The sequence below is a fragment of the Sebastes umbrosus genome, chromosome 5, assembly GCF_015220745.1.
Source record: "Sebastes umbrosus isolate fSebUmb1 chromosome 5, fSebUmb1.pri, whole genome shotgun sequence".
In the NCBI taxonomy this organism is placed as follows: Eukaryota; Metazoa; Chordata; class Actinopteri; order Perciformes; family Sebastidae; genus Sebastes; species Sebastes umbrosus.
This window is the reverse complement of record NC_051273.1, coordinates 17454360-17480299: the sequence shown is the minus strand read 5'-3', so window position 1 is coordinate 17480299 and position 25940 is coordinate 17454360. Positions and strand designations below refer to the sequence as shown.

Here is a 25940-nt window from a genome sequence, read left to right as displayed (position 1 = left end):
TTGAATGAACAGCCAATAGGAACGCTCTCTCTCTGAAACCTGTGATTGGCCAAAGTAGATTTTTTAAAGCCTGAAATCAGAGCCATGAGGAGGTGCAGAAGTCTAGTTTTCTCTCAGAACACTTGAATTACAACATGCTGAAAGGTTATTATGGAATTTTGGCCCAATGATGTCAAAAACATTCTGCCTACTGCCACTTTAAAGGTCCCATATCGTGCTCATTTTAAGGTTCATACTTGTATTTTGTGTTTCTACTAGAACAGGTTTACATGCTGTAATGTTAAAAAAAAACTTTATTTTCCTCATACTGTCAGCCTGAATATGCCTGTATTTATCCTCTGTCTGAAACGCTCCGTTTTAGCGCATTTTGACGGAATTGCAACAGAATTGCGTTGCTAGGCAACAGCTTGGGTCCATGTGTACTTCCTGTCAGCTGATGACATTCTCATACACTGCAATCAGTAATAAACTAGAACACATTTAGAATGTCTATGTTTAAAACTGTGTAAAGGGTCTAAATATTGTATATTTGTGACATCACAAATGGACAAAAATCCTAACAGCTTGTTTCAAATGCAGTTTCTGAATACGGGCTGTGTGTATTTCCCTGTGGATTGAGCGTTTTGATACTTTCACAGTATTTATATAGGACTTAAACCTGCTTTGAAATAAAAAAACATGAAAATTTCACTTTTTTATAACATGTCCCCTTTAAGCTATAATAAACCACTACTTTAACGTGGTGCTTTCAACTACATTCCATTTCTTACAATCAGCAAAACACAGCAATTTACTCCGTTTCAACATCTAAAATGTTTCTTTTATGCAATAATTGTCTAAGAACTATGTAACAGCAACAACAATGCTCTTATTTTATAGGCAGAATCGTCTGACTTCCGGCGCTGCTGCGGTAGTTTGCCGCTCTCTTGCCGCGTCGCAGCCCAGAGCGCATTCCTGCTACAGAGAGTCTCCAGCGGACCAGAGAGAGAGAGAGAGAGAGAGAGAGAGAGAGAGAGAGAGAGAGAGAGAGAGAGAGAGAGAGAGAGAGAGAGAGAGAGAGAGAGACTGCACATTCCTCTGTAGGCGCGGTGGACTTTCCCAAAGCGGCAGGTTGTTTCGTGTGGGCTGAAAGTTGCTTTATCTTCCTATCAGCGGGCTAATGACACGACAGTAGCTGTTTAGCTGTTAGCGAGCAGCAGGTGGAAGTGGAAGTGGACCGAGGACAACATGGACATGGACCTAAAGGAGCTCTTACAGAGTTTACCTGCTCGACTTCAGAGAGTGTGACGGACTGATTTTGAGGTAAGGAGCTTTTACTGTATAACTTCCACACTTCTTTTGAACATGTCACAGCAGCATTTAAAAAAAAAAGACTCAACCAGGTGAATAATATTAATAAAATAATATTTATAATATGGCAGAGCTCCTGCTCCACTGTAAAGGTGTGAACCACCATTAAAAGTCACCTGTTTACATTTTCAGGTACAGTATCCAAGTCAGATTTCTGTGGGCGTGTGTGTTAGAATAAAACCCTGACAGGTCTGATGATTTACCTAGAAAGTAAAAACTAAAGCGACATTAAAGGGACACTTCACACACAGGCGTTTTATTGTCAGTCCTTATCGGTTCATTACGCACAGCTGATTATTCATTAACAAGTTTTCATTTCAGTGTTTTTTTTTGGGGTGGACCATGGCGGACTGCTGGCTGTGGTGCCACCGCACATGTATGTGCTGTCTGACCGAGGAGGAGAAGACCGACATCGCAGTGGACAAAGAGATCAAGAGGATCCTCAAGCAGCAGAAGAAGAAGGAGAGAAGGGAAATTAAAATCCTCCTGCTGGGTCAGTGACTGCACACAGAGCACCTTTGTTCATCTGTTATATTATATTCATGATGGCAGTATAAGAGCAAAAAAAAAAAAAAAAATCAGTGATGGCAAATATATTTAAAGGGACTGTTTGTAACTTTCAGAAAATGCTTGTTAACAGCCTCCGGGGCTGAAGCAGGAAGAGAAACGTTATCGTCTCCAACCGCGGTGGGAGGGATACACCGGCACCCGGTCGGAGACGATAACATTTCTCGCTGAGGAGCCCCGTCACTTCACAAGACACGGGAAACCTCTGTTGGTCTGGAGGAGCTGCAGCATTTATTTCTGCACAAACGTCTACTGTACATTCACTAGATATTCTCAGAGCTAAACTAAGTCTTCTGCAGTTTGCAGTGTGCGCGCATGCACATTAGGTGGAGCGAGACAGCGAGAACGTGCGAGGTGTGTGAGTGAAGGCAAGCAGGCAGTGGAGCAGAGACTCCGGCCACACGCGAGCGCGCAAACGCGAGCGCGCAAACGCGAGCGCGCAAACGCGAGCGCGCATGGGAAACCGACCGGGTAGATTTATACGTGTAAAAAGTTACAAACAGTCCCTTTAATAAATCAAATCAAACTGACTGAAATACAAGAGGACAGTAGCCTATATAGAGGAACACACCTGTCATGCATGTTAAAACTGCTTGGCATGTTTGGTAGCCTGCAGCCAACAGAGAAAACTATGCAAAGCATGTGTGACAGTATGTAAAGTATGGTCCAGATTGGGATCGGTTGTACCTGAAACCACAGAAACCTACAAGCCAACTCTACAGCTGGTTGGATGACTTTTTGGTGACCTGATTGGCAGCAGTGATGCATCTGCTTTGATGCTTTTTTTTTTGGCATTTTCGCTTTTATTTGACAGGACACTGTAGAGATGGTTAGAGAGAGATAGAGAGAGAGAGAGAGAGTGGTTTGACATGCAACGAAGGTGCCAAGGCTGGATGTTGTGGTTACATGGCATGCGCTGTAACCACTCGGCTACCAAGGCGCTCCTTGCTTTAATGGGGTCAGATATACCAACCCGGTCTCATGGGAAGGGACCGGGGAACATTCCATGGACATTCCTCGTGTCATTTGTATGCCACGCAAACGTCCGCAGTTACGTCAAAGAACGTATATTGCCAAGAAGTGAAAGTCAATTGAGCTACGCTTCAGCCATTTTGGACTGAAAGCGACTACCGGACGCCAGTAAAACATCCGCCTAAAAAGAGCAGCACCAGAGTAAAACAAAATTATATATACAGCGGGTAAAATAAGTATTGAACACGTCACCATTTTTCTCAGTAAATATATTTCCAAAGGTGCTATTGACATGAAATTTTCACCAGATGTTGGTAACAACCCAAGTGATCTATACATACAAAGAAACCAAAACAAATAAGTTCAGAAATTAAGTTATGTGTAATAATGTGAAATGACACAGGGAAGAAGAAATGAACACGCTTACTGATATTTATTTAATGCTTTGTACAAAAGCCTTTGTTGGTAATGACAGCTTCAAGACGCCTCCTGTATGGAGAAACTAGTCGTATGCATTGCTCAGGTGTGATTTTGGCCAATTCTTCCACACAAACAGTCTTGAAATCTTGACGGTTTCGTGAGCCTCTTCTATGAACTCTGATCTTCAGTTCTTTCCATAGATTTTCAATTGGATTTAAGTCAGGTGATTGGCTTGGCCATTCTAGCAGCTTTATTTTCTTTCTCTGAAACCAATTGAGAGTTTCCTTGGCTGTGTTTGGGATCATTGTCCTGTCATCCTGGTAGATGGCAGCAGACTTTTATCAAGAATGTCTCGGTACATTTTTCCATTCATCCTTCCTTCAATTATGTGAATTTTGCCAGTACCGTATGCTGAAAAGCAGCCCAACACCATGATGTTACAACCTCCAAACTTCCCTGTTGGTATGGTGTTTTTAGGGTGATGTGCAGTGCCATTTGTCCTCCAAACATGGTGTGTATTATGGCATCCAAAGAGTTCAATTTTGCTCTCATCTGACCAGACTATATTCTCCCAGTATTTCACAGGCTTGTCCAAATGTTGTGCAGCAAACATTAGACGAGCTTCAACATGCTTTTTCTTCAGCAATGGAGTCTTGCGTAGTGAGCGTGCATACAGGCCATGGCGGTTGAGTGCATTACTTGTGGATTTCTTTGAAACAATTGTACCTGCTAATTCCAGGTTTTTCTGAAGCTCTCCACAATTGGTCCTTGGCTCTTGAACAACTCTTCTGATAATTCTTTTCACTCGTCTGTCAGAAATCTTGCGAGGAGCACTTGGTCGTGACCAGTTTATGGTGAAATGATGTTTCCTTTCCACTTCCAGATTATGGCCCCAACAGTGCTTACTGCAACATTCAGAAGTTTAGAAATGCGTCTGTAACCAATGTCATCAGTATGTTTTGCAACAATAAGGTTGCGAAGGTCTTGAGAGAGCTCTTTGCTTTTACCCATCATGAGATGTTTCTTGTGTGACACCTTTGTAATGAGACACCGTTTTATAGGCGATCAGTTGGGACTGAACCAGCTGATATTAATTTGCACTGACAAGGGGCCGGATTGCTTTCTAATTACTGATAGATTTCAGCTGTTGTCTTGGCTTTCCATGCCTTTTTGCACCTCCCTTTCTTCATGTGTTCAATACTTTTTCCCTGTGTCTTTTCACATCATTACACATAACTTAATTTCTGAACTTATTTGTTTTGGTTTCTTTATATGTATGAATTACTTGGGTTGTTACCAACATCTTGTGAAAATTTCATGTCAATAGCACCTTTGGAAATATATTTACTGAGAAAAATGGTGACGTGTTCAATACTTATTTTACCCGCTGTATGTTCTATTGTCATATTCTACCAAAATGGCCTGTGTTGAACAATAAAATATTATAAATATAATTTTCAGTCCAAAATGGCGGCAGCGGCTGTTGTCAAAAGAACACCGGAGTTCCGTCTTTTTGGTTCTATACTCTTTGGTTAGGTTTAGGCAAGAAAACCACTTAGTTATGGTAAGGAAAAATGTTATGGTTGGGCTTAAAATAAGTACGTAAACTAAGTAAAACACGTACGGAAACAACTACGAAAAACACGTCACAAACGGCAATAAAAAACAAGTGACAATCGTCACTTGACAAACGTCACTGATGTAACTTTCAAAACAAAACACCGGTCAACAAAGGTCTCGAACCCGGGTCTCCTGATATTATATATTGATACAGAACAAAATTATCAAAAACCACGTGTTAAATAGTTGAACTGATGATCATCACATTGAATAAAATGTTTTTTTTTATGTTACAATAGAACAAAATCCCATATCTATTTTAAACAAGAAGAAATGGAGCTGCAACTTACGATTAATTATTGATTATTCTCCTGATTATTTAAATGATTTGTTGTTTTTGTCCAACCAAAACTCCAAAGATATTCAATTTACAATGAAATAAAGCAGAAAAAAGTAGCAAATTATCACATTTTAGAGGCTGAGACCAGTGAATATTTGGCTTTTTTTTAATTATTAAATGACTTAAAGGATTAATCAACTATCAAAAGTGTTTTTATTTTCTTTCGATTGACTAATCGATTAAATTACCACTTTTTTTCGACTGCACTGTGAGCCACAACATGTGTATATGACAAGTGTACAGCTGGTTTACTGCAGCGTTTTATTGTTTTATTGTGAAGGTGGACAACCTCGCCTAAAATAATAACTACCGCCGCCTACATCGTAAACACATTCTTGAAATAAAACATTCAGAGGTGCTATTTCAAATACCTCGTGTGTCTTTTGTTTAGTGTGTTAGTCACTGTGTAATGTTTAGCAAACTAGATGGATAACAAGACAAGATGCGTCAGGATCTGGTAAATTTCCTGGGGGAAACCCTGCAATGATATGGAGAGAGACAGTAAACAATAATATTGAATTACTGCTCAGTCTTATTTCCTGTGTCACTGTGTAGAATGACAGGAAGCAAATATTTGTGTGCGGGAACAGGACTTTGGTTTGGTTGGAGGATTATATGCTCTTCTTTGAAAACAGCATTGAGAAATTACAGGAAAGTGTTGGTGGAATAATACGAGTTTTAGTTTCCTCTTGCAGATGGCTGATTTAAAGATACACATCCAAAGAGCACCAGACAGCAGCAACTAAATCACTGCTGCTCTGTTCTGCATTAGTATGGAGCAATATACAAACAACAACTTGTTATGAAATACAGAAATATAGAAAATAAAGGATGTGTCAATATAATATTCATTAAAATGAGGCTATCAAAGAAAAGAAACTAAGTTTTTCTTTTTGTCTCAGGCACTATTTGACTCCGAGGCTGAAAATGAACAGGGAAGAAAAAACAGGCCTCTTTTAGAGAAACGTCCGGTTCACAGCGTCAGTCAGTCACCTTGTTCTTCTGTTGTGGTTTACTGGTTTTTCTTTAAGGGCTCTTATCTTTTCATCCCTTAACTGCAGAAGTAGCTGAGAAACGACGCTGTAACGACTCACAGTATTGTCTTGTTGAAATTCAGCTTCTGACCGTTTGAATTTTACTGCTACTGTTCTTTCCTAAAGCTTCAATTAATCATTTAATAGCAGTCCGCACATCTATCCACTTAAATTTGACAAAATCCTTTTTTTGCAGCATTACATTTTGACCTTTCATAGCAGCAAACACACAGGTGGATCTAACAACAATCACTTGTTATTATTAATTAATTAATTAACACTTTCCTGTTATGACATCTCAAAATGTCTATCATTAAAAAAGTCAACTGCATCAAGCTGTTTTATATGTTGTATTCATACAACAACTTAAGGTTGAATCTTTCTCTTGGCTACTTTAAAGATGCATTATTGATTTGTTTGGCCACTTGGGGCAGCGGGACAGGCTGTGCAGTTGCTCATTTACACAAGAGGAACCGTGAGTGATGCAAGTGTACAGTGATTGGTTGAACACATGAGCCAATGCAGCACCGAAAACCACCTTTTTTAAAAACCCGTTAGCCGTGTAAACAACAAACAACTCGTAACGAAATGAATGGAAGAAAACAAGGAAAATGGGCCGACTGTGAAGTCCAGAAGTTAACTTGTTCATGAGCACACAACCACCGAGTCAAAAGACGAGTGAGAGCCGCTGCTCGGCGAGCTAACCCAGTAGCACAAAGGCTAACCCACAGTAGCATGTCTTTGGACTGCGGGAGGAAGCTGGAAAACATGGAAGAAACCCATAAAGACACAAGTAGAACATGAATAAACAGAGGCCCAAACCAACACACAGTGAGACGACGGCGCTGACCTCTGAGCTGTTGACAAAATGGTATTTTATATAACAACTTCTGGTCATTATTATTTCCTCAGGTACTGGGGAGAGCGGAAAAACCACCTTCATCCGACAGATGAGGATCATCCACGGACGAGGCTTCTCAGAGGAGGAGAGGAGGACCTTTTCCAAATGCATCTTCCAGAACATCCTCAGTGCCATGAAGGCCATGACGGGAGCCATGACCGCACTCAGAATCCCCTACTTCAACCCCGAGAACGAGGTAGACCAGTCACACATAACACGGACCTCAACACACATAAACAAACACAGACGTCAACACAGATGTGCGGGCATCAGGGCAAGTGCACTCACCAGAGACGTGAGATTATGCCCACGTTAAACAAGAGGCATCAAACACAGAAACACACACTCAGCATGTTATAGTGTATAAATAGAAGCTGGCAGCAACATCATGAACACACAGAAAACCTGTAACACAGAAACACACACTCAGCATGTTATAGTGTATAAATAGAAGCTGGCAGCAACATCATGAACACACAGAAAACAGTCTGATGCAAAATCTAACATGTCTCTCGCTGTCTTTCAGCTCTACGCCAAGCGGCTGCAGGACGTAAACACAGTGCAGATCAGCCAGCTGGATCGGGGTCACACTGACGCAATCCGTCGCCTCTGGGCAGATTCGGGCATCCGGGTTTGTTACGCCCGTCGCTGCGAGTACCAGCTCCTGGACTCCACAGAGTAGTGAGTAGCTGTGTCACACTGGAAGTCAAAGCTCTCTAGGGTATCACATGATCAAACAAGCTGCTGAAGATGATATCACAGTACAGGAATCTATGATATATGGTGTTCTGCAAGACGGGGCATCACAACGTATATGGAAATAAAGACTAGAACACACCTCTTAAAGGAGCAGTGTGTAACAATTAGGGGGATCTATTGTCAGAAATGGAATATAATATTAATGAGTATGTTTTCTTTAGCGCATAATCACCTGAAAATAAGAATCGTTGTGTTTTTATTACCTGAGAATGAGCTGTTTATATCTACATAGGGAGCGGGTCCTCTTCGCCAGCTGCCATGTTTCTACAGAAGCCCAGAACAAACAAACCAAACACTGGCTCTAGAGAGGGCCATTCACGTTTTCACGTCGGCCACCGTAGTTCTCCTAAAGGCTAGGCACACGAGAGAAGTTCAGTTGACGACTATCTGCAACCTCACCGCTAGATGCTGCCAAATCCTACACACTGTACCTTTAATGCAGGGATAGGCAGTATATTTTTGGCATCATTGGGCAAAACATCCATAATAACCTTTCAGCATATTGTAATTCAAGTGTTCTGAGAGAAAACTACACTTCTGCACCTCCGCTTGGCTGTTTTCAGGCTTTAAAAAATCTAGCCGGTGATATTCCAGCATTGGCAACAACTGCAGAGCAACCCAAAAAAGGAAGATGGAGTTAGTATTATACTAATAGTTTAGCCTTTTGCTTACCGCTGCGGCTAGCGCAGTGAGCCAGCCTGACATCTACCTGTAAGGTAGCTACGGCAGTAGCTCGGGGAAAGCATCATTTTCTCTCCATCTCTCCAATAGTTTAGCCTTCTGTGTGACCACACAGCTGTGGAGCAGCATTCACAGCTACAGTGAGTAGAAAGCTAAACTATTTGCAACATTTTCTCTCCGTCTCTGAAACACTTTGCCGACATTGTAGCTCGCTAGAGCCTTGATGGCATCTCAAAGGGCTTTACAGGCCCACAAGTTTGCAAAGAAAACAGGACAGTAGTACTCAGAAATGCTGCTATATAACGGCATCGGGATCACAATCACGATCACGATCGGGATGATGTTTGAAATGAGTGACTAGTACTTGTACTGATTACTGTGTGAAGCGCACGCATATGCCTGGTGGGAGGAGCTTAGGACAGAGAGGGGAGAGAGGAGAGCTGCAGGATCAGGATCAGGATCAGAATTGTGTTTATTGCCAGGTGTAAGAGATTTACACTAGGAATTTGCTTTGGTTATGTTGGTGCAAGTCAAACAGTATAATAACAAAAGAATAGATAAAAACATTAGAATAAAATAGAATTAAAAAAAAAAAAAAGGATGAGGATGTGGGCTGTATTTCCAAATTCTAGCTTTTTTTTTTACTTTTCCAGAAAACTGCCTACCCTGGGGTAGCACTTGAATTACAATATGCTGAAAGGTTATTGTAGAATTTGTGCCCAATAACACCAAATATAAAACTGCCTCCCTCAGCTTTCAATGACCAAATAGAAATATTCTGCTACTGTATATGTATTTACTGCACACTTTACAACACTTTTTAAGTGCAAAGAATTTTAGTGGTTTCAAAAAAGTATATTATTATGACTAGAGCTGCAAATAACATTTAATTTCATCATTGATTAATCATTAAATCTATGAAATGTAACATTTTTTTTGAAAAATTGCTAATTAAAACTACCCAAGGTGACGTCTTCAAATTGGTAGATGATATAAGACTTAGAAAATTCTCGCTTTTCAGAACCAGTATTTGCCATTTTTCCTTTAAAAATGACTGAATTGCTGAAATTATTGACAATGATCTATTTATTATCTATCTATTATCAATTATCTGCATGGACAGATAGCAATAGGAATAAGACCTTTGAACACAAACAGCAACATGTACATGTGCCATCATTCTAATATCAAACAGGCAAATATTTTATCTGTACTAAAGTGAGGACTCAACTGCAGCGATAACATCACAGTTTCGGTACCAGCTAATGTAAGACAAGAGAACGTGTGGCAACATATTGTTGTATTGTTTGTTTATGCCACGTCTGACCTTTGTACCAAAACTCACAAGTGGACATGCAGCAAAAGAAAAATGGCCGTCTAGACAAGTTGTTTTAAGCTCATGCTTTTCTTACTGTCGAGTTTAAGGACGACCGAAGAAGCTGTGTGTTATTATTTCATGTTTTTCAGTGTTTTTACATTCTCAGTTTTCTTTTATTTTTTGTGATTTCAAGAAAACTATCTTTTTATGACTTTATCTTAAAAGAAGGGATATTTATTTCTTGACCTAGCCTCATTTTGTTTTTGATTTTTGCTTTTGTTTCAGCCCCACATCCTTGTTTGTCATCGTAGCACCCAGAATACGTTTTTTGTATTTTGTACTGAGACCACTGGAGGGGGCTAGTTCTTTACTGACTCTACTGTATCCAGCCATTTTTCAGCCATGTTGAAACCACCAGTTGATCAAAGAGTATTTGAGGAAGCCACAGCCAGCTAACCATCTTTTAAACTGATAAGGAAAACCTGAATAAGTCACCGTACAGAGATACCCTCAGACTGTATCTTTTTAATGAACATGAAAAGATTTAACATACAGTATATGAGCCTCACGCTCAAAGTATCTGATGTGTCACAGAACAAAGGCTCAGCCTGCCTCTGTTTTCTCTCTTTTCTACTGCTGTTCTGCTCCGTGTTTACCCAGCAGCTCAATCATCTCGGTGTGTATGATAAGAGACAGGTAGTAGCTAATGACAGCTTGTATCAACACGAGCCATAAAGCCCTCGTCTGTACACACGGTGATATGGACTCACTCCACTCCCTTCTTGTATTTTTAATCACTGTTTTTTTATCATCCTATATCTTTAGTTTGTTTTACGTGGCCGAGGCTGGATGTGGTGTAAACAGAGACAATATGTTTTACTAGAGGTCTCCTGTTGTGACCGCTGTAAAACTTTCTTTTTCTCTCCTTCAGCTACATGAGTAGCCTGGACCGCATCTCCGCCCCAGACTACATCCCCACAGAGCAGGACGTGCTGCGAGTTCGATTCCCCACCACGGGCATTCACGACTACTCCTTCACCATCAAGACCATCACACTAAGGTGGCCAGTCTTCACATTACCAACCTGTCGAATCTAATACCGACACTATTCACTGCACGGCTTTGTCTGCTCACGCCTGTTTGGACGTACCAGGATCACATTTCTGATTGAGTCTGTACAAAAGTCCCTACTGGGAAGAGAGGTGTCGCTCTCTGGGTTTAATTATAACGTGTGTTGGTGTTGTTTCTTTCTGAAACCAGCTAAGCAGACAAGTTAACTTTAGAGGAATATTGTGTTCCCAAATGAAGTGACACCTGCTCTTCATGAGGTATAGCTCAGAATTAACAACCTAAACTGAAGAAAAGGTTTGTCTTGTTTCTGTAGTCCAGCACATTGGATCTGATGAAGGTTTTCTTACTGTGTCATGCACACAGCGATGCCCAGCCTGCACAGACTTACAAAACACCACAAATTCATAAAAGCCAGATCCAGCGTTCATTTTCAAACACTACTACAAAAAAGTTTTTAAAGAAAATAAAGAAAACTAATTTGATTGTTTTGATTCCTTGTCGGAGGTGACAAGGATTGAAATGGGTTTTTTTCTTGCCCTTTCTAACTCGTCCTTCCTCCCTCTGCTCCGGTCCCTGACAGGATTGTGGACGTAGGCGGTCAGAAGTCGGAGCGTCGGAAGTGGATTCACTGTTTTGAAAACGTCACCTCCCTCATCTTCCTGGCTTCCCTCAGCGAGTACGACCAGGTCCTGGAGGAGAGAGAGACCATTGTAAGAGCACTGAGAAATGTATCTGTGTCCTTCACTCAGGTCTACCGCTGCAGAAGGTGGACAAAATAATAGAAACAACCAAGTGTCAAAAGTAAAAATACTAATATTACCTATCGATCTATCTATCTATCTACAGTATCTATCTATCAGAAATAAGATCATTTACTTAAGTTAAAGAAGCAATATCAGAGTGTAAAACACTCTATTACAAGGAAAAGTCTTTCATTCAATATTTTACTCAACTACAGTATTGTCAGTCAAATGCACTTAAAATATCAAAAGTAAAAGTGTTCATTATACAGAATTTCCACTTTTGTGTTTATTTATATATATACAATATATACATATACACAATATATAAACAGTATATTATATTATTGTAGAGTTGCAACAATTAATTGATTAGTTGAGTGACAGAAAATAGAAAAATAATCAGCAACCATTTTGATAATCTATTAATAGTTTGTCATTTTTAAGCAAAAAATACTAAATATTCTGATTTCAGTTTCTCCGATGTATGAATTTGTTGCTTTTTCCTGTTTTATAGCATTGTAAACTGAATATCTTTTGGTTTTGGACTATTGGTCGGACAAAACAAGCCATTAGAAGACGTCACCTTGGATTCTTGGAAACCGGGATGGACATTTTTCACTATTTTACGACATTTTGTAGACTAAGCAATAATTGACTAATTGAAAAAAATAATCAACAAATGAACTGAATATTAAAAATAAAATAATCGGTAGTTGCAGCCCTATATTATTGGATTATTATTGCTGCAGCAACATATAAACAGCCTTTTAATGATGTTTAAATACGGTTTGGTACTTTAATCTTTAACAGTGCATCATATTTCTTAAATTGATTGGATGTTTCGAATTAAAAATCTGAATATTTAAATCAACCAGTAAGTTACTGAAGTCGTTAGATAAATGTAGTGGAATAAAAAGTGAAATATTTACCTCTGAAATGTAGTGGAGTACTAAATCCATCCATCCGTCCATCTTCATGTGTCTCTCACTGCAGTCATTTCGTCCTTCCACCAGCAGGGTTCACTCTTGCACAAGAAAACCTCCCCCTCTCTCTTCCTCAGCCTCTCCAACCCTCTGTCCATCTCTTCCTCCCTCCCATCCTGTCACTAAGCCGTTTATCTCTCACAGACACTTTTTAAGTCTGCCAACACATTCATTAACCTCCACAGTGGCCCGTGTGCTCCAGACCCCCATAAACTCCCCCTCTCCTCTCTTTAAAGGACTGCTTCCTCCCTGCTTCATCCTCAGACATCCACATCTGTCTTGCCATTCCTGATAACTGTTTTCTCACTTTTCATTGGTGTAATTCATTTATCTGCAACAACACCTCTCCCCCCTCCCTATATTGAGCTGAAGGACTGCAGCCTCCAGTATGACATCTCACTCTTTCTCTGTCTTCAGAACCGTATGCATGAGAGTCTGGCTCTGTTCTACACCACCATCCACTCTCCTTGGTTCTTCAACACCTCCATCATCCTCTTCCTCAACAAGACTGACATCCTGCATGACAAAGTCCAGACCTCTGACCTGAAGAAATACTTTCCCAGCTTCACAGGTAAGCTGTGGATGCATGTTGTGGTTATGTTATATACTGATAGGCACCAATTTACAGACCAAATATCACAACAACAGCCATGACATTTTGTGCAGACATTCGTGGTCCTCAGCGGATGAACCCCTGCGCCCCAATGAGATTGACTTTTTAGTATGCTAAACTAAGATAAACTTTATACCTGCTAAACATCAGCATGTTAGCATCGTCACTCTGAGCATATTGCTTAAATCAGTGGTTCCCAGCCTTTGTCCTTAAGGGACCTCTTTTCTATCATTGAGTAAACTGACGGGCCCTGACTAAGTGACATATTTTAGGGATATTTCATATTATATTCAATGCATAACAATAATGGTACGGAACAGCTGATAAATTGTACAATTAACCCAAATAGTGAACGCAATAACTGCAGGAAGTTTGTGTAAAATGAGCGATTTCGATGAATTTTGAGCAGATTATTTCCTGTGAATATTGCATCGGAGACGAGTTTTCATGTTATTTTTAGAAACGTTTAATACAATTATCTGTCTGTATTATGTTTTTTCATCAATCATACATTCTTAATAGGCTTCTTTTTTGACAAATTCAGTTTGTTCTCCCTGACGCTTGGCCATTGTTCTATCAGCTTTTTGGTTGTTTTAACTGCGTATCTTTCTAATGGTTATTAAATGATAATCCAGACTTAGAAAAAAACAATTTCATTTAGTTCTCTTGACATTATTGAACGAAATGCTGAGATATAGGCCAAGTGTATGTTTTTTAAAAACGTTGTCTTACACCCCTTAAAATCAAAAAGACCTTGCGAAGCTTTGACGACCCCAAGTGGGGGTCGGGGGCCCCAGGTTGAGAGCCAGTGGCTTTAAACACCAGTCTCACAGAACCTCTAGCAAAATTGATTAATCAATGAGGAATATACTAGTTTATAATACTAGTAATAATAGTTTCCGCACTTCCCCAGATGAACTACAAACTTGTAGTAAAACTGATGAAACAAGTTTGTGCGTACCTGTGACAGTGTGTACGTCTGTGTAAGGAAGTGTGGATGTTGGCTTAAATACTGGTGGGAACACTGACACAATACACCAGGTCTGAAATGTCTAAAGCAAATCAAAGGCATTGGTGACGCTCGAAGTTGGGGTTCAAACATTCAAACAAGAAATTACAACAGTATTTGAGGGAAAGCCTGGGGGGCAGAGCCTAGCCAGCGGCAGATTTCACCACCATCAACAACCACAATTGCAGGTGTGTATTCTCATCACAGTGCGGACAGAATCATGTCCGAGGCCAAAGAAGGGGTTGTTTTCCTCCTCTGTCCAATTTGAATTTGGGCACGCAGCTATCTCCTCATATCCAGCTGCAGCTGCTGGAAATAACGCACAGTAGTCCTGACTCTGAGCCCTCCATCACTGTCCTGGTGTCAGCAAAGCCAGCAATTATATATTTTTTAGCTAGCATTATTTCTTTCTTTCTCTTTGCACACACACACACAGTTGCAAATGAGTCACTTCCAGGTACTTGGTGTGCTTAATGATGTGGCTGCAGCCTGTAGCTCTGCTGGTGTGAAAGGCTATAAAGCGTTGCCCTAACAGTCCCCACCTCCCTGCGACCCCCCATCCTCCACCACCACCACCCTCTCTCCCTCTGTTACCCATGGCAACCACAGACAGATACTGTGCTTCTTGCAAGCCCTGCACCCCCTGCAAAACCCCCGGGTGTACATGTGTGTGTGTGTGTGTGTGCAAGGTGGGAATTAGTGACTGCAAGTGATTATTTGTGTCTGTGTCTGTGTGTGTGTGTGTGTGTGTGTGTGTGTGTGTGTGTGTGTGTGTATCTGCAGTACGCCCACTGTGTTTTACCATCATCGTTAAAATAATGACTCATACAGGGTCAAGCTAGTTGATGTCAATTTAACCTTAACAACAACTCGGGAGCAGCTCCTAGCTCTGGCTGCTATTTGCTGCTAATGTTGCCGTGTTCCTGCCCGGAGACGGTGTGGCCTTTCCTAACCGCTGCTGCAACTACATGTGAAGGCTACTGTTGTTGAGTAGCCCTACGGTCCTATACCATGTTAACACAGTGAGAAACTTGGTGAATTGGACTAGCGCTGAAATGATTAGTCAATTAAATGATTAGTCTGTTGATGCAAAACATAGGCTTGTCATTTATCAAGAAAAAAATCCTAAACAATCACTGCTAACAGCTTTTTGTGTTTCATTTAGGGCTGCAACCAACGATTATTCTAATTTGATTAATCTGTCTATTTTCTCGATTAATCAATTAATCATTTTGTTCTATAAAATGTTAAAAGAAAAGTGAGAAATGGCCGTTCAAATCTACAATCTATATCGATATCTTGCTCTATTCGACCACCAGTGCGAAACCGCAAAAATGTGCAGTTTTCTGTCAAATATGACAAAGAAAAGCGGCAAATCCTGAAATTTGAGAGGCTGGTATCAGCAGTTGTTTGGCATTTGTCTGTTGGTCAAACAAAAAGGAGCTTGTCTATGTTCCCTCAGATTAGTACCTCCGCCGGTGCCATGCCATTGTTCCGCCGGCCCAATGTTACAAAGCCCCAACAGTCAGAAAAATGTCCCATTGGACTGAAAGCCCATTTGTCCAACAGCCCAACAAACGGTCATTGTTCTGAAGGCCCATTGCGCAGAAAATACAACACACAGAAGCACATGGCTAATTATTATGCAGAATGACCTTTGCAATATTTTTTTCCTACAATGGCGAAGGCATGACCTGCCCTACTCTGCCTCTGACTGGCTTACCCTGATATTCTTACCCTAAACCTAACTAATCTCACTCCACATGCCTAAACCTAACTAATAGGGCTGTGGATTGGCAAGAATGTGGCGATATGATACGTATCATGATACAGGGGTAGCAATTCAATATATTGCGATACTGTAGACAAGGTGAAATATTATGATTTTTTAAATATAATTTTAGGATAAAGAACGCAGCAGAAATACAACATTTTAAGATAGGCAAAAATAACACATTTAAATTGCTGCTTCTACTATACTTAAAACAACATGGTTTTTACCCCAAACTGCATGTGATTATCATAAAGTGGGCATGTCTTTAAAGGGGAGACTCGTGGGTACCTATAGAACCCATTTTCATTCACATATCTTGAGGTCAGAGGTCATGGGACTCCTTTGAAAATGGCCATGCCCGTTTTTCCTCGGCAAAATTGTGTAGTCTAACTTTGGAGCGTTATTTACCCTCCTTACCCTACCAATGGATTCCTTAGGTTTTTCTAGTTTCATATGATGCCAGTACCTTCACTCTAGATCAAATAGCGGCCGGGGCAGACAGCGGGCCGTTGGATCTTTAAGAGGTTAATTCAAAGTTGATACAGTATCGCACAACATAACATCGTAATAATCATGTGTATCGATATTTTCTTACACCCCTACTAACTTACCCAACCAAAGAAGGCAACAAGTACTTGCCAGACTGTATTGTTAGAGCGATATCTCAAACAGTTATAGGCAGATTTTAACATGGGCCAAGGATGATGCTGAGGGAACATAAGGCTGGCCGAACAAAACAGCCAATCTGTCACTATGGATCTTGGGAACTTTTGATATGCACATTTTTTTATACATAAAATAGATTAATTGAAAGAATGATGGACTTAACCAATAATGTAAAATAATTATTATTTGCAGCCTTAATAAATGTCTCCCGTTGCCTTTGTGTAATGGTGTGGTGATGCTCCAAAGCTTTTATCATGCAGGCTATTTTTCAGGACTTCAGCTTTTGCTTTTACAACATCCTGATGAAATGACAGAGGTAGTCATCAAGTAATAACTATTTACCGAAATAATAAACAAGAAAACTCACTAAAATGACTGTCAGCCCCAACAAAAGATTTCCATTCCTATGGTGATCAAATCCTGCCTGTAATCATGTTTTCATTCAATTTGCACTTGTGAGCTGGAACTGCTGTTCATCCAGCGAAAATTACACCAGCTGAGATATTATAAAGCACAACTTTTTCTCAGGTGATTGTTGAGAGTGAAGAGGGACCGTGTTTCCATATTCCAGCCTCCCGTGTAATTTTGGTTGATAATACTGCTGCATTACAACAAAATGTTATACTTTGTTAAACTTATACGTTGTTTCATGTGATAATCACGCAGGATTACTGTATTAAAAGATACACAAATATCCTGAATGTTGACTGGAATTTACATTTTTCAGAAAATATTGAAAATATGATAGTTAATCTAACCTAATCTAATCTAATCTATATGCCTAGTTCAATACAAATACTATTTTCTGATCTTCATCATCTTTCTCTATCAGTACGTTTAATCAGCTTAATCTATTTATTCAGGCTGCAGCATACAAAATCATGCAAATTGCTTGTTTTGACTATCAACAAAAAAACCCCACAAATTATTGATTTGTTATCACATAAGACAAAAATGGAGCTGGGGATCACTCTGTATTTTTTCTTGAAAAATGACTAACAATGAGTCGATTATAGTTAATAGTTAATTTTCTGACGATTGACTTATTCCAATCCAAATTCATCTTTTGCCTATTTGTTGTCCCTTTCCATTCCTCATCTCCAGGGATGCTGGAAGTCAGAGTTTGGGGTGCTGAGAGAAAGTCAGTCTATATAATGACGTCATACTAAATGCTGTGCTTGCTTTAATTTGAATGATCAGAATCATTTATATTTAAACGTTATTAGCAACATTTTACACAAAATTTCAGGTCCCCCCCTGGATTTTTAGAGGACATAGATGTTGTGCAGCCTTTGGTGTAAGGGTAAAGGAGGGTTTTGGGGGTCCTCCCCCAAGAAAATTTGAAGGTTTTTGACCTAAAAACTATGCAATTTTACATCATTTTGGACCATTATTTTTAGATAACGTCTGACTATTTAATTCTTGTGGCAGTGTTTTACCTGTAAAATCATATTCCATGAATCAAAAGAGCAGAATCAGAAAACTGAACATCGTTTTATCAGTGCGTAGCATCCCGCATTAGTAAACAACCACTTCTGCCCGGCTTTCTAACAGAATGACCGGTAGATGATTCACTCAGTCTGCAATATAATGTTCGCTTTTGCAGAACGTAAACATTGTATTGATAAATTACAGCACCCTCGTTCTCACCCCCCCGCACCTCCCCGGCTCGTCCAGATGCTCTCCACTTTGTTTTTACGCAGTGCAAAAACGTCTGCAACAGCAGGGAAAAACCCTGAGTTTAGAAAAGCCATAACCAGGTTACTATAGTTTTTAATAATGCAGGACAGTGGGGATACAGCCACTTCATATGGGAGACGAGCGAGTTTAATTTTCATTGCAGTTAAACTGTAGGCTCAGCATCCCCCCTTCCAGCGTCCCTACTCATCTCATTGTCACCTCTGTTTACAGGTAAGAGACACGACCCCGAGGACGCCAAGAACTACATCCGCAAGTTGTACGAGCAGCAGGCCACCAACCGCGACCAAAGGGACGAGTGGAAGACTCTCTACCCGCACTTCACCTGCGCCACAGACACCAACAACATCCGCAGGGTGTTCAGCGATGTCAAGGACACGGTGCTGCTCAAGTCTCTCAGGGACTACGGAGTCATCTGAACTTTTACACGGTGGTGAAAAACAGGAGGAAAACGGTGGATCTTGACTCCGTCTGCACTATTTACTTCCACTGATGAAGGCCAACGTGTCACTTCTTTTTCTACGTTTTTACTAAAGCAACAATCAGACCATCGTTCATCCTCCACGCCACTGTTCCACCCCTTTTATATTTAATGAAGAAGCAGGGTGAAGAACAAAGGGACAAGTTTGTTCTCACCTTCAAATAGAAAACATGAAGACATTTAGGGACTTAGAAGACTTAAGTGACTTCTGATCAGGGAGCAAGGAACCAGTAATCACCCTCATGTTGCTCAGCCAGCAGCTCTCCCCCCATCATTTTGAGTGCTTGGGTCATGCAGTGACTGAATTGAACCATAATTGAAGCAGAAGCAGAGATGCTATGAAGTGCTGTGCTGCCATTAACGGAGTAATGACTTTTACAAGTGGAGATGGGGCCATTCTTGGGTACACCGCCCTGTCACTCCCACTTAAAAACGCTTTATTTGAGGCCACTAGGTACATTCAGGTTCAAACACAAACTGTAAACACACAAACAACTTCTATTATGTAACATAAATAGAAATACATGAGTTTCAATCTGCTGCATCTTTTATTATCAGACATCCTGTATTGGGGGATTTTCTCTCTGTGATTAACATCACCACAGAGTCTTCGATTGTTTCACAAACACTGCGCTCCTGTCAGAGAGCCAAAATCCTTATTGATTACAGTTATCGCGCACTGGCAGTATTCCTATCTGTTCAGCACCGTCTCCATCAGTTATTATGTGCAGAAAGATTGCGTAACCGCCACCTTTTGAGTCCCTCTCACGGTGCTATAACGGCAGTATGTGATAACATCCTTACATTCACCTCCAGTCTGTTGCTCTGCCTGTGTTAAGTGGTTTATTATGCAACACCCTGTGTTACATGTGGACACAATACAGACTGTGTGTTCAGACAGAGAAGAACACAACAGGTGAGTGAATCTTTACTGGCTCCACTGTTAGTAAAAGCAGTGTCACAAAAAACGACAACAGAATCACAATGGATATTATGTGGATGAAAGGAAAGTTCATATAGTTTGATAACGTGGAACCCAAATGATTCAACCAATGGATATTTCTAGCCTCTGTTCAAGAGTTTTGCAGATAGATGTTAAATGTTGGAAAGCACAAATTCTGCCACATTTTAAAAATGTAATTTCCCGTCTAACAAATGAATTTGCATTTCTTAGTCAAACCCCAATTCAGCTGTTTTTGGTGGATTGATCCACCTGTTGTTGGCATGCATCAGTTTTGTTGAAGACACTGAATCCTGAACTGCATTGGGTATTACGCTTCGAGGGAAACATATTTTGTCGCAGATTATGTTGGTTTTTGATGTATCACAAATATGTTTGTTGTGAAAGTCTGCAGAAGTCCGCGTAAGGAGGAGGTCGGGGGGGTGCATGTGTCCCCAAACTTGACTTTCGCCCCCGGAGACCGGTGTTTGTGTCCAGTGTGAAACCAAACGTCAACGTTAACTAATGGCATTTGTTTTTACTAAACCCATCCAAGTACTTTAGTTGCCTAAACCTTACCAAGTATTTTTTTTACTAAACCCAACCAAGTAATTTAGTTGCCTAAACCTAACCAAGTACTTTTGTTGCCTACACCCAACCAAGTACTTTTGTTGCCTAAACCTAACCAGGTACTTTTGTTGCTTGAACCTAACCAAGTAGTTTTGTTGCCTGAACCTAACCAGGTACTTTTGTTACCCAAACCTAACCAGGTACTTTTGTTGTGTTTTTTGTTTTGTTTCAACATTAACCAGGTGTTCAAAACTGTTTAAACGTGCGACCGTAATCCTGGAGAAAATATGTTTCCCTCGAAACGTAATTGAGAATGAAGTTTAGTTGTATAGGAACGTAATTTTGTAGGAGACATGATTGGACCATCAGATCCGTTAACAGTCTCCAAGATGTTCATCACTGTTGTCTTACTGTTGAAAGATAAGCTAATGAAGAAGGAGATTTGAATGATTTATGTTCCAAACACTGGAGAAAAAAAGTACCCAATATGTTTAGCTTAACAGTGAATCACTTGACTATTTGTATGACTGTTAGCTCTACAGAGCATTAGCGTCTTTCAGCCCGCATCTTTTAATTTGTGTTTCCGTTAACTCTCACCGTTCTCATAGCGTTGTTTCCATACGCAACAGGCAGCTGTTTTGAGCAAAAAAGTTCTAATAAACCGTATGTATGCGACCTGCCCAGCATAAAACATCCAGCAGACACAGTTAGCGACTAGCTGCTGAACAAAGTGGAGCATTTAGCAGCTAAAGAGCCAGATATTTCCCTCAAGAAGTTGGTGGAGAACAAAAACAGAGCTAAAAGGAGAGTGAATATTAGACTTGCATTCACCACGTTGCCAAAATCACAACTAAATGAATGCTAATGTTTCTCCGTAACTGCTCGATGTGTAAATAGGCGACTGTTTGCTAACAAGTTTGCCATATCAAATTAAAAAGGTGTCAATGTTGTGTGTTGAGCTTGTTTCTGCTGCCCTAAAGTGCCCAAAAATCAGTTGAAGCTGGTCTAAGTGCTTAAATGTCTGTTTTCAGTGTCAAAAATACGAATGTGCCTGTTTTGTACTTTTCAACATTCAGTTTCCATTAGGGCTGTCAAAGTTAACATGATAATAATGCGTTAACGCAAATTATTTTTAACGCCATTAATTTCTTTAATGCATTAACACAACTTGCGATTTTAATTAAGCTCTTAAAAATCCGACGGGCTGCCTTCGGGACCCAGCCGCTGTTTGTTCTTTTGGAGGTTGCACTGGGCTCAGGTTTAAAGCTAGAGTGAAGATACTGGCATTATATGAATCTAGGAAACCTAAGGATCCATTGGCGCCATGTCACAGTAGCTTGTGAAGGAGGCTAAATAACGTTCCAAACTAATGCAAAATTTTGGCGAGGAAAAACTGGCATAGCCATTTTCATAGGGGTCCCTTGTCCTCTGACCTCAAGATATGTAAATTAAAATGGGCTCTATGGGTACCCACGAGTCTCCCCTTTACAGACATGCCCACTTATCACATGCAGTTTGGGGCAAGTCATAGTCAAGTCAGCACACTGACACACTGACAGCTGTTGCTGCCCGTTGGGCTGCAGTTTACCATGCTATGATTTGAGCATATTTGTTATGCTAAATGCAGTTAATTGCAATTAAATATTTTATTTGAGTGACTGCCATAGTTTCCATTCAGCGATAAAGCCAACAGCAGATTCTGCACCACTCAATGCAATTAATACACTACATTAAAATCAATACCATAAATTGGAGCACAAATCACAGTGGGAGGCTGACAAGTTTTAAAAGGTCACGAATGAAGGAACCGAGACCTGTTTGAGAAAACAGCTCGATTTACACAGCGAGTTCAAATCAACGATGGTGAAAAAAAAAAAAAAAATCCAACAGGCGATCTGCTGGGTAAAGGGTAAAGAATATTAATATGAGGCAGCAGTGTGAGCTCTCTGTGTGTCCTATTTATATCAGTGTGTGGAGAGGGGAATATTATAATATTGATTAGAGGCCTGAGTTCTAACCCCCCCGTGTGCGTCATTGAATGTTGAGTGGAAAATGACATCGAAATTCATTTAAATAACGGACCTCGACAATGTGTCTGTTATGTAGTTTCCGCTGCTCTTTTGTTAATTGTATATAAAGTGTTTTGATCTCTACACTGCTACACAATTGTACTGTACATTTACTGGTGAATACTTTTGATTGAGTTTTAACCGCTGTATTTTTTAATACTGTTTACCAACAGCACAAACTGCGATTGTCTAGTGAACTGTACTTTGGCATTGGGAGACTTCCTCTCATAGGGTGACAGTGAAATATTTTGTGTAGACTCGGGTGGAGGAAGTGGGCAAATTTGTTTTTTCTAGTTAATATTAAAAACAAACTTTCGAACACACTCCCCTCTGCTTTTTTTTTTGTTTGTCTTCCCTGGCAGATGTGGACAGAGAGAGTCTCCTTGACTGTCTGTGATGTGTTTTCTCTGTCACCAAGACTAATATGATCCATCAGGCTGCAATCACACGCTCGCTGTGACTCGCCATTTGCAAATAATACACTGCAGGATTTGCATGGGACTGACACATGGGAATTCTTTTCCCAGCGTACTCATTTGCATAAACAGGTATGTGTGTGTTTCTGGGGTTGCAGACTGCGAGGATTTCTCTGTAAACACAGGTGTCACATCTAAAACATTAATATAGATTTGACAGTTCAGGATAGTTGTTTACGTAAGCTGTCTTATTCCTCTACCCCGCTAGCAGAGGCAAAGTAGTTCATCATTAGCGAGTGACAAATCGCTTCTCCAAACAAAATTCAGTCACAGTTTTCTTCGAGCGGGAACCCACCGACATACAAAAGTACACGCAGCATGACACACGTTTACATAACAAATATTACACAGATAGACAGATAGTGAATCATGTCCCTGAGTAATCTCACTGTAATACACACAAATGAACACGCACACACACACACTGTGGCTGGTAGTGGCTGTCAGAGCACCGCACCACGGGAGTGTGATCCTGTGGCCCTGGTGACTGTCAGTCTCATCCAGACGACTTGACATTCTCGAGTGTGTGTGTGTGTGTGTGTGTGTGTGTGCGTGTTAAACCTCCCAGACAGTGACGGGGCCATGGCAGTGCTTCTGCTCTATCTGCAGGGAAGGTGCCTTGTTATTCCTGAAGCCCCGTCCACCTTCAGTCAACATCACTGCAGTCAATTAACCATATGAATGCATTAACAAAACAAAAGACCACTATTTTTCTCTCGGACATTTAAAAATAAATTATGACGAGACACTGAAAATACTGTCAAAATTAAATAAAATTAAATAATTGAGGTGAATACCCATCCTCCATGCAGAGGACACTAATGCTGCATTCACACAATGTTGGCAGGATCGAGAAAACAAGAAAAGTTCCTGTTATTCTGTTTTGTGTTCACGCATTGTTCCACGTTATAAAATGGGTAGCTCAAATCTAGCAATCTGATTGGTTCAATTGGTTCATAGCCGTGATATAATAGCCACATACCACTGCTATGACGTCTACTTAGAGTCAACTAAAAATGTCTTCTTCAGCGTTTGGTTGTACTTAGCTCCACCCTCTCGTGTCACTTCTGGTTGCAAGAAACAAAGATGGTGACGGCCAAAATGCCGAAATCAAAGCTCCAAAACCGTAGTCCACAAACCAATGGGTGACATCACGATGACTATGTCCACCTCTTATATATAGTCTATGTTTCCCCCAGTAGACCGCTGTTCGTGTGCCGCGTGAAACCAGAATTCAATGTTTATTTATTGTCACCTTTCGTACTTAAGTTACGCCACTTCCGTAGTTATTTTAACACAAACCACGACTTTTTCCTAAACCTAACCAAGTTGTTTCCTGTGAAGACGGAAGTTTATTTAGAAAAGACTGTATGCATGTAACGAGCGGAAATTGACATTTGATGGTGGACATTCAAAGGCGAACGCATGAAAAATTAGTAATACCTTTTCGCAAGATATCATATGAACCGTTGTATGAGAGGATACATCGGTTTCTGTGCACATCTATCCACCACCATTAAAATCCAGGGCAAGAAAACATTAGTTTTGCCACCAGTTTGGGGCAGACCCAATTTTGCATAGCTGACATTTAAAATGATTGATTCCTCTGGGACTGTTTGTGCCAGTCTTCTAAATATTGGCTGTGCTGGAGAAGATGAGGGGATTTGACAACAGGTGGGAAGCCGTTGCTGATAATTAGGGATTTATGTAAGTAAATCTGAAACGACATACCCACATACTCTTTCCGATACCACCGCTGCTGCTGTTTCCATCAACCCCGGTCATCTCGGCCGGACCAGAGCTTACATTTGCTCAGCTCTCCTGGGTGAGAAGTCCAGCAGCTTGTGTGATCTCCTGTGAAGAAGCAGAGTGTAGCGCAGGTTAGCCGGTGGGCTTTTTAAAACCTATTTTGCTGCCTGGTTTGTTGCTATGGACTGTCTGTTGCTGATAAGAGCCGGTCAAAGCTTTTCCATTTCCTACAATGTTCCTCAAAGCAGATACACGCCTGCTGTGCACTTATCAAACACACGCTCCACATATACAGATGCACACACAGATTCTAGCGCGGCTGCAAATCACAACAATAACCTGTCAAGATTAGTGTGTAAAAATAGCTGCAATAATGTAAACACCTGTAGAACACAATGAATACAAAGCCCTGCAGCAAAGTGAGGCTGGTGATGTTCAGAGGGCTGCAGATGTAACTGTGGGGATTGTTGCAGCCGTAGTTTGTGATGTTGAATTGGATTGCATCACTGTATATTGTAAGATGTTGCCGTTGTTGTGTACCCTCCCTTTACCTTTTCACTGTGGCAAGGGAGATGTGTATTTCAACGGCTCTTGCAGCATATGGGCACAAAGAAAAAAAGGTGCTTATCAGCAGAAGAAATGAATCAATTTGCCAGCATGAATCACCTCTCGGTTTCCCAAAACAGCTCCAGCATTTGCAGTGGCAGCTGGCCCTTTGTAGTCTCGCTGTGTGCTGTTTCAAAACATTGCTCAACTCAGAGGGGGCAAGAGTCTGAATGCTGTGTATCGATAAATCCTTCAGGATCTTGACCTGGTTTAACAAGACGTCTCAGAGTGTCTAATTGTACTGACAACCATTAAAAAAGCATCAGAGTTTTTTATTCAGTAATAAAATATAAAGTAATGTTGCTGATAACCTCTCTTCATGTTCTATAACCATTATGTTTATGGGATTATTGTTTATTGTTGTTGGAAATATCATCACAGCTAATAATACAGCTGCAGAAAATGATATGGTGATGAGAAACATGATGATAATGATGATGATAAGGGTGAAAAAGACAAGTAGATGAAAAATGAAAGGGAAGAAAAATATCTTTTCTGATGTGTCCTTTGCTCAGCAACACCTGGCTCGA

General features: G+C 40.5%; 1 protein-coding gene and 1 long non-coding RNA gene across 2 annotated transcripts; one reads left to right on the top strand and one right to left on the bottom strand.

Moving 5' to 3' along the window:
- Positions 1 to 1038: 1038 nt before the first annotated feature.
- Positions 1039 to 21460, top strand: LOC119488701 (guanine nucleotide-binding protein subunit alpha-14-like). The gene is made up of 8 exons (XM_037770556.1): positions 1039 to 1302; positions 1672 to 1843; positions 7216 to 7400; positions 7731 to 7885; positions 10894 to 11022; positions 11614 to 11743; positions 13177 to 13330; positions 18733 to 21460. The coding sequence occupies exons 2-8, from the start codon at positions 1693 to 1695 to the stop codon at positions 18936 to 18938; spliced, it is 1110 nt and encodes a 369-aa protein (XP_037626484.1). The 5' UTR covers positions 1039 to 1302; positions 1672 to 1692; the 3' UTR covers positions 18939 to 21460.
- Positions 13202 to 25401, bottom strand: LOC119488702. Its single transcript, XR_005207018.1, has 3 exons — positions 25356 to 25401; positions 24787 to 24909; positions 13202 to 13335 (listed from the first exon to the last, which is right to left on the bottom strand). It is a non-coding gene; the product is annotated as an uncharacterized LOC119488702 (long non-coding RNA).
- Between the last annotated feature and the right edge of the window lie 539 nt (positions 25402 to 25940).

Coding starts and splice junctions, on each gene's coding strand:
- LOC119488701 (XM_037770556.1), top strand. CDS start 1,693: ATGGCGGACTGCTGGCTGTGGTGCCACCGCACATGTATGTGCTGTCTG. Junction 7,886..10,893: donor CTCCTGGACTCCACAGAGTA/GTGAGTAGCTGT, acceptor TCTCTCCTTCAG/CTACATGAGTAGCCTGGACC. Junction 11,744..13,176: donor TGGAGGAGAGAGAGACCATT/GTAAGAGCACTG, acceptor CTCTGTCTTCAG/AACCGTATGCATGAGAGTCT.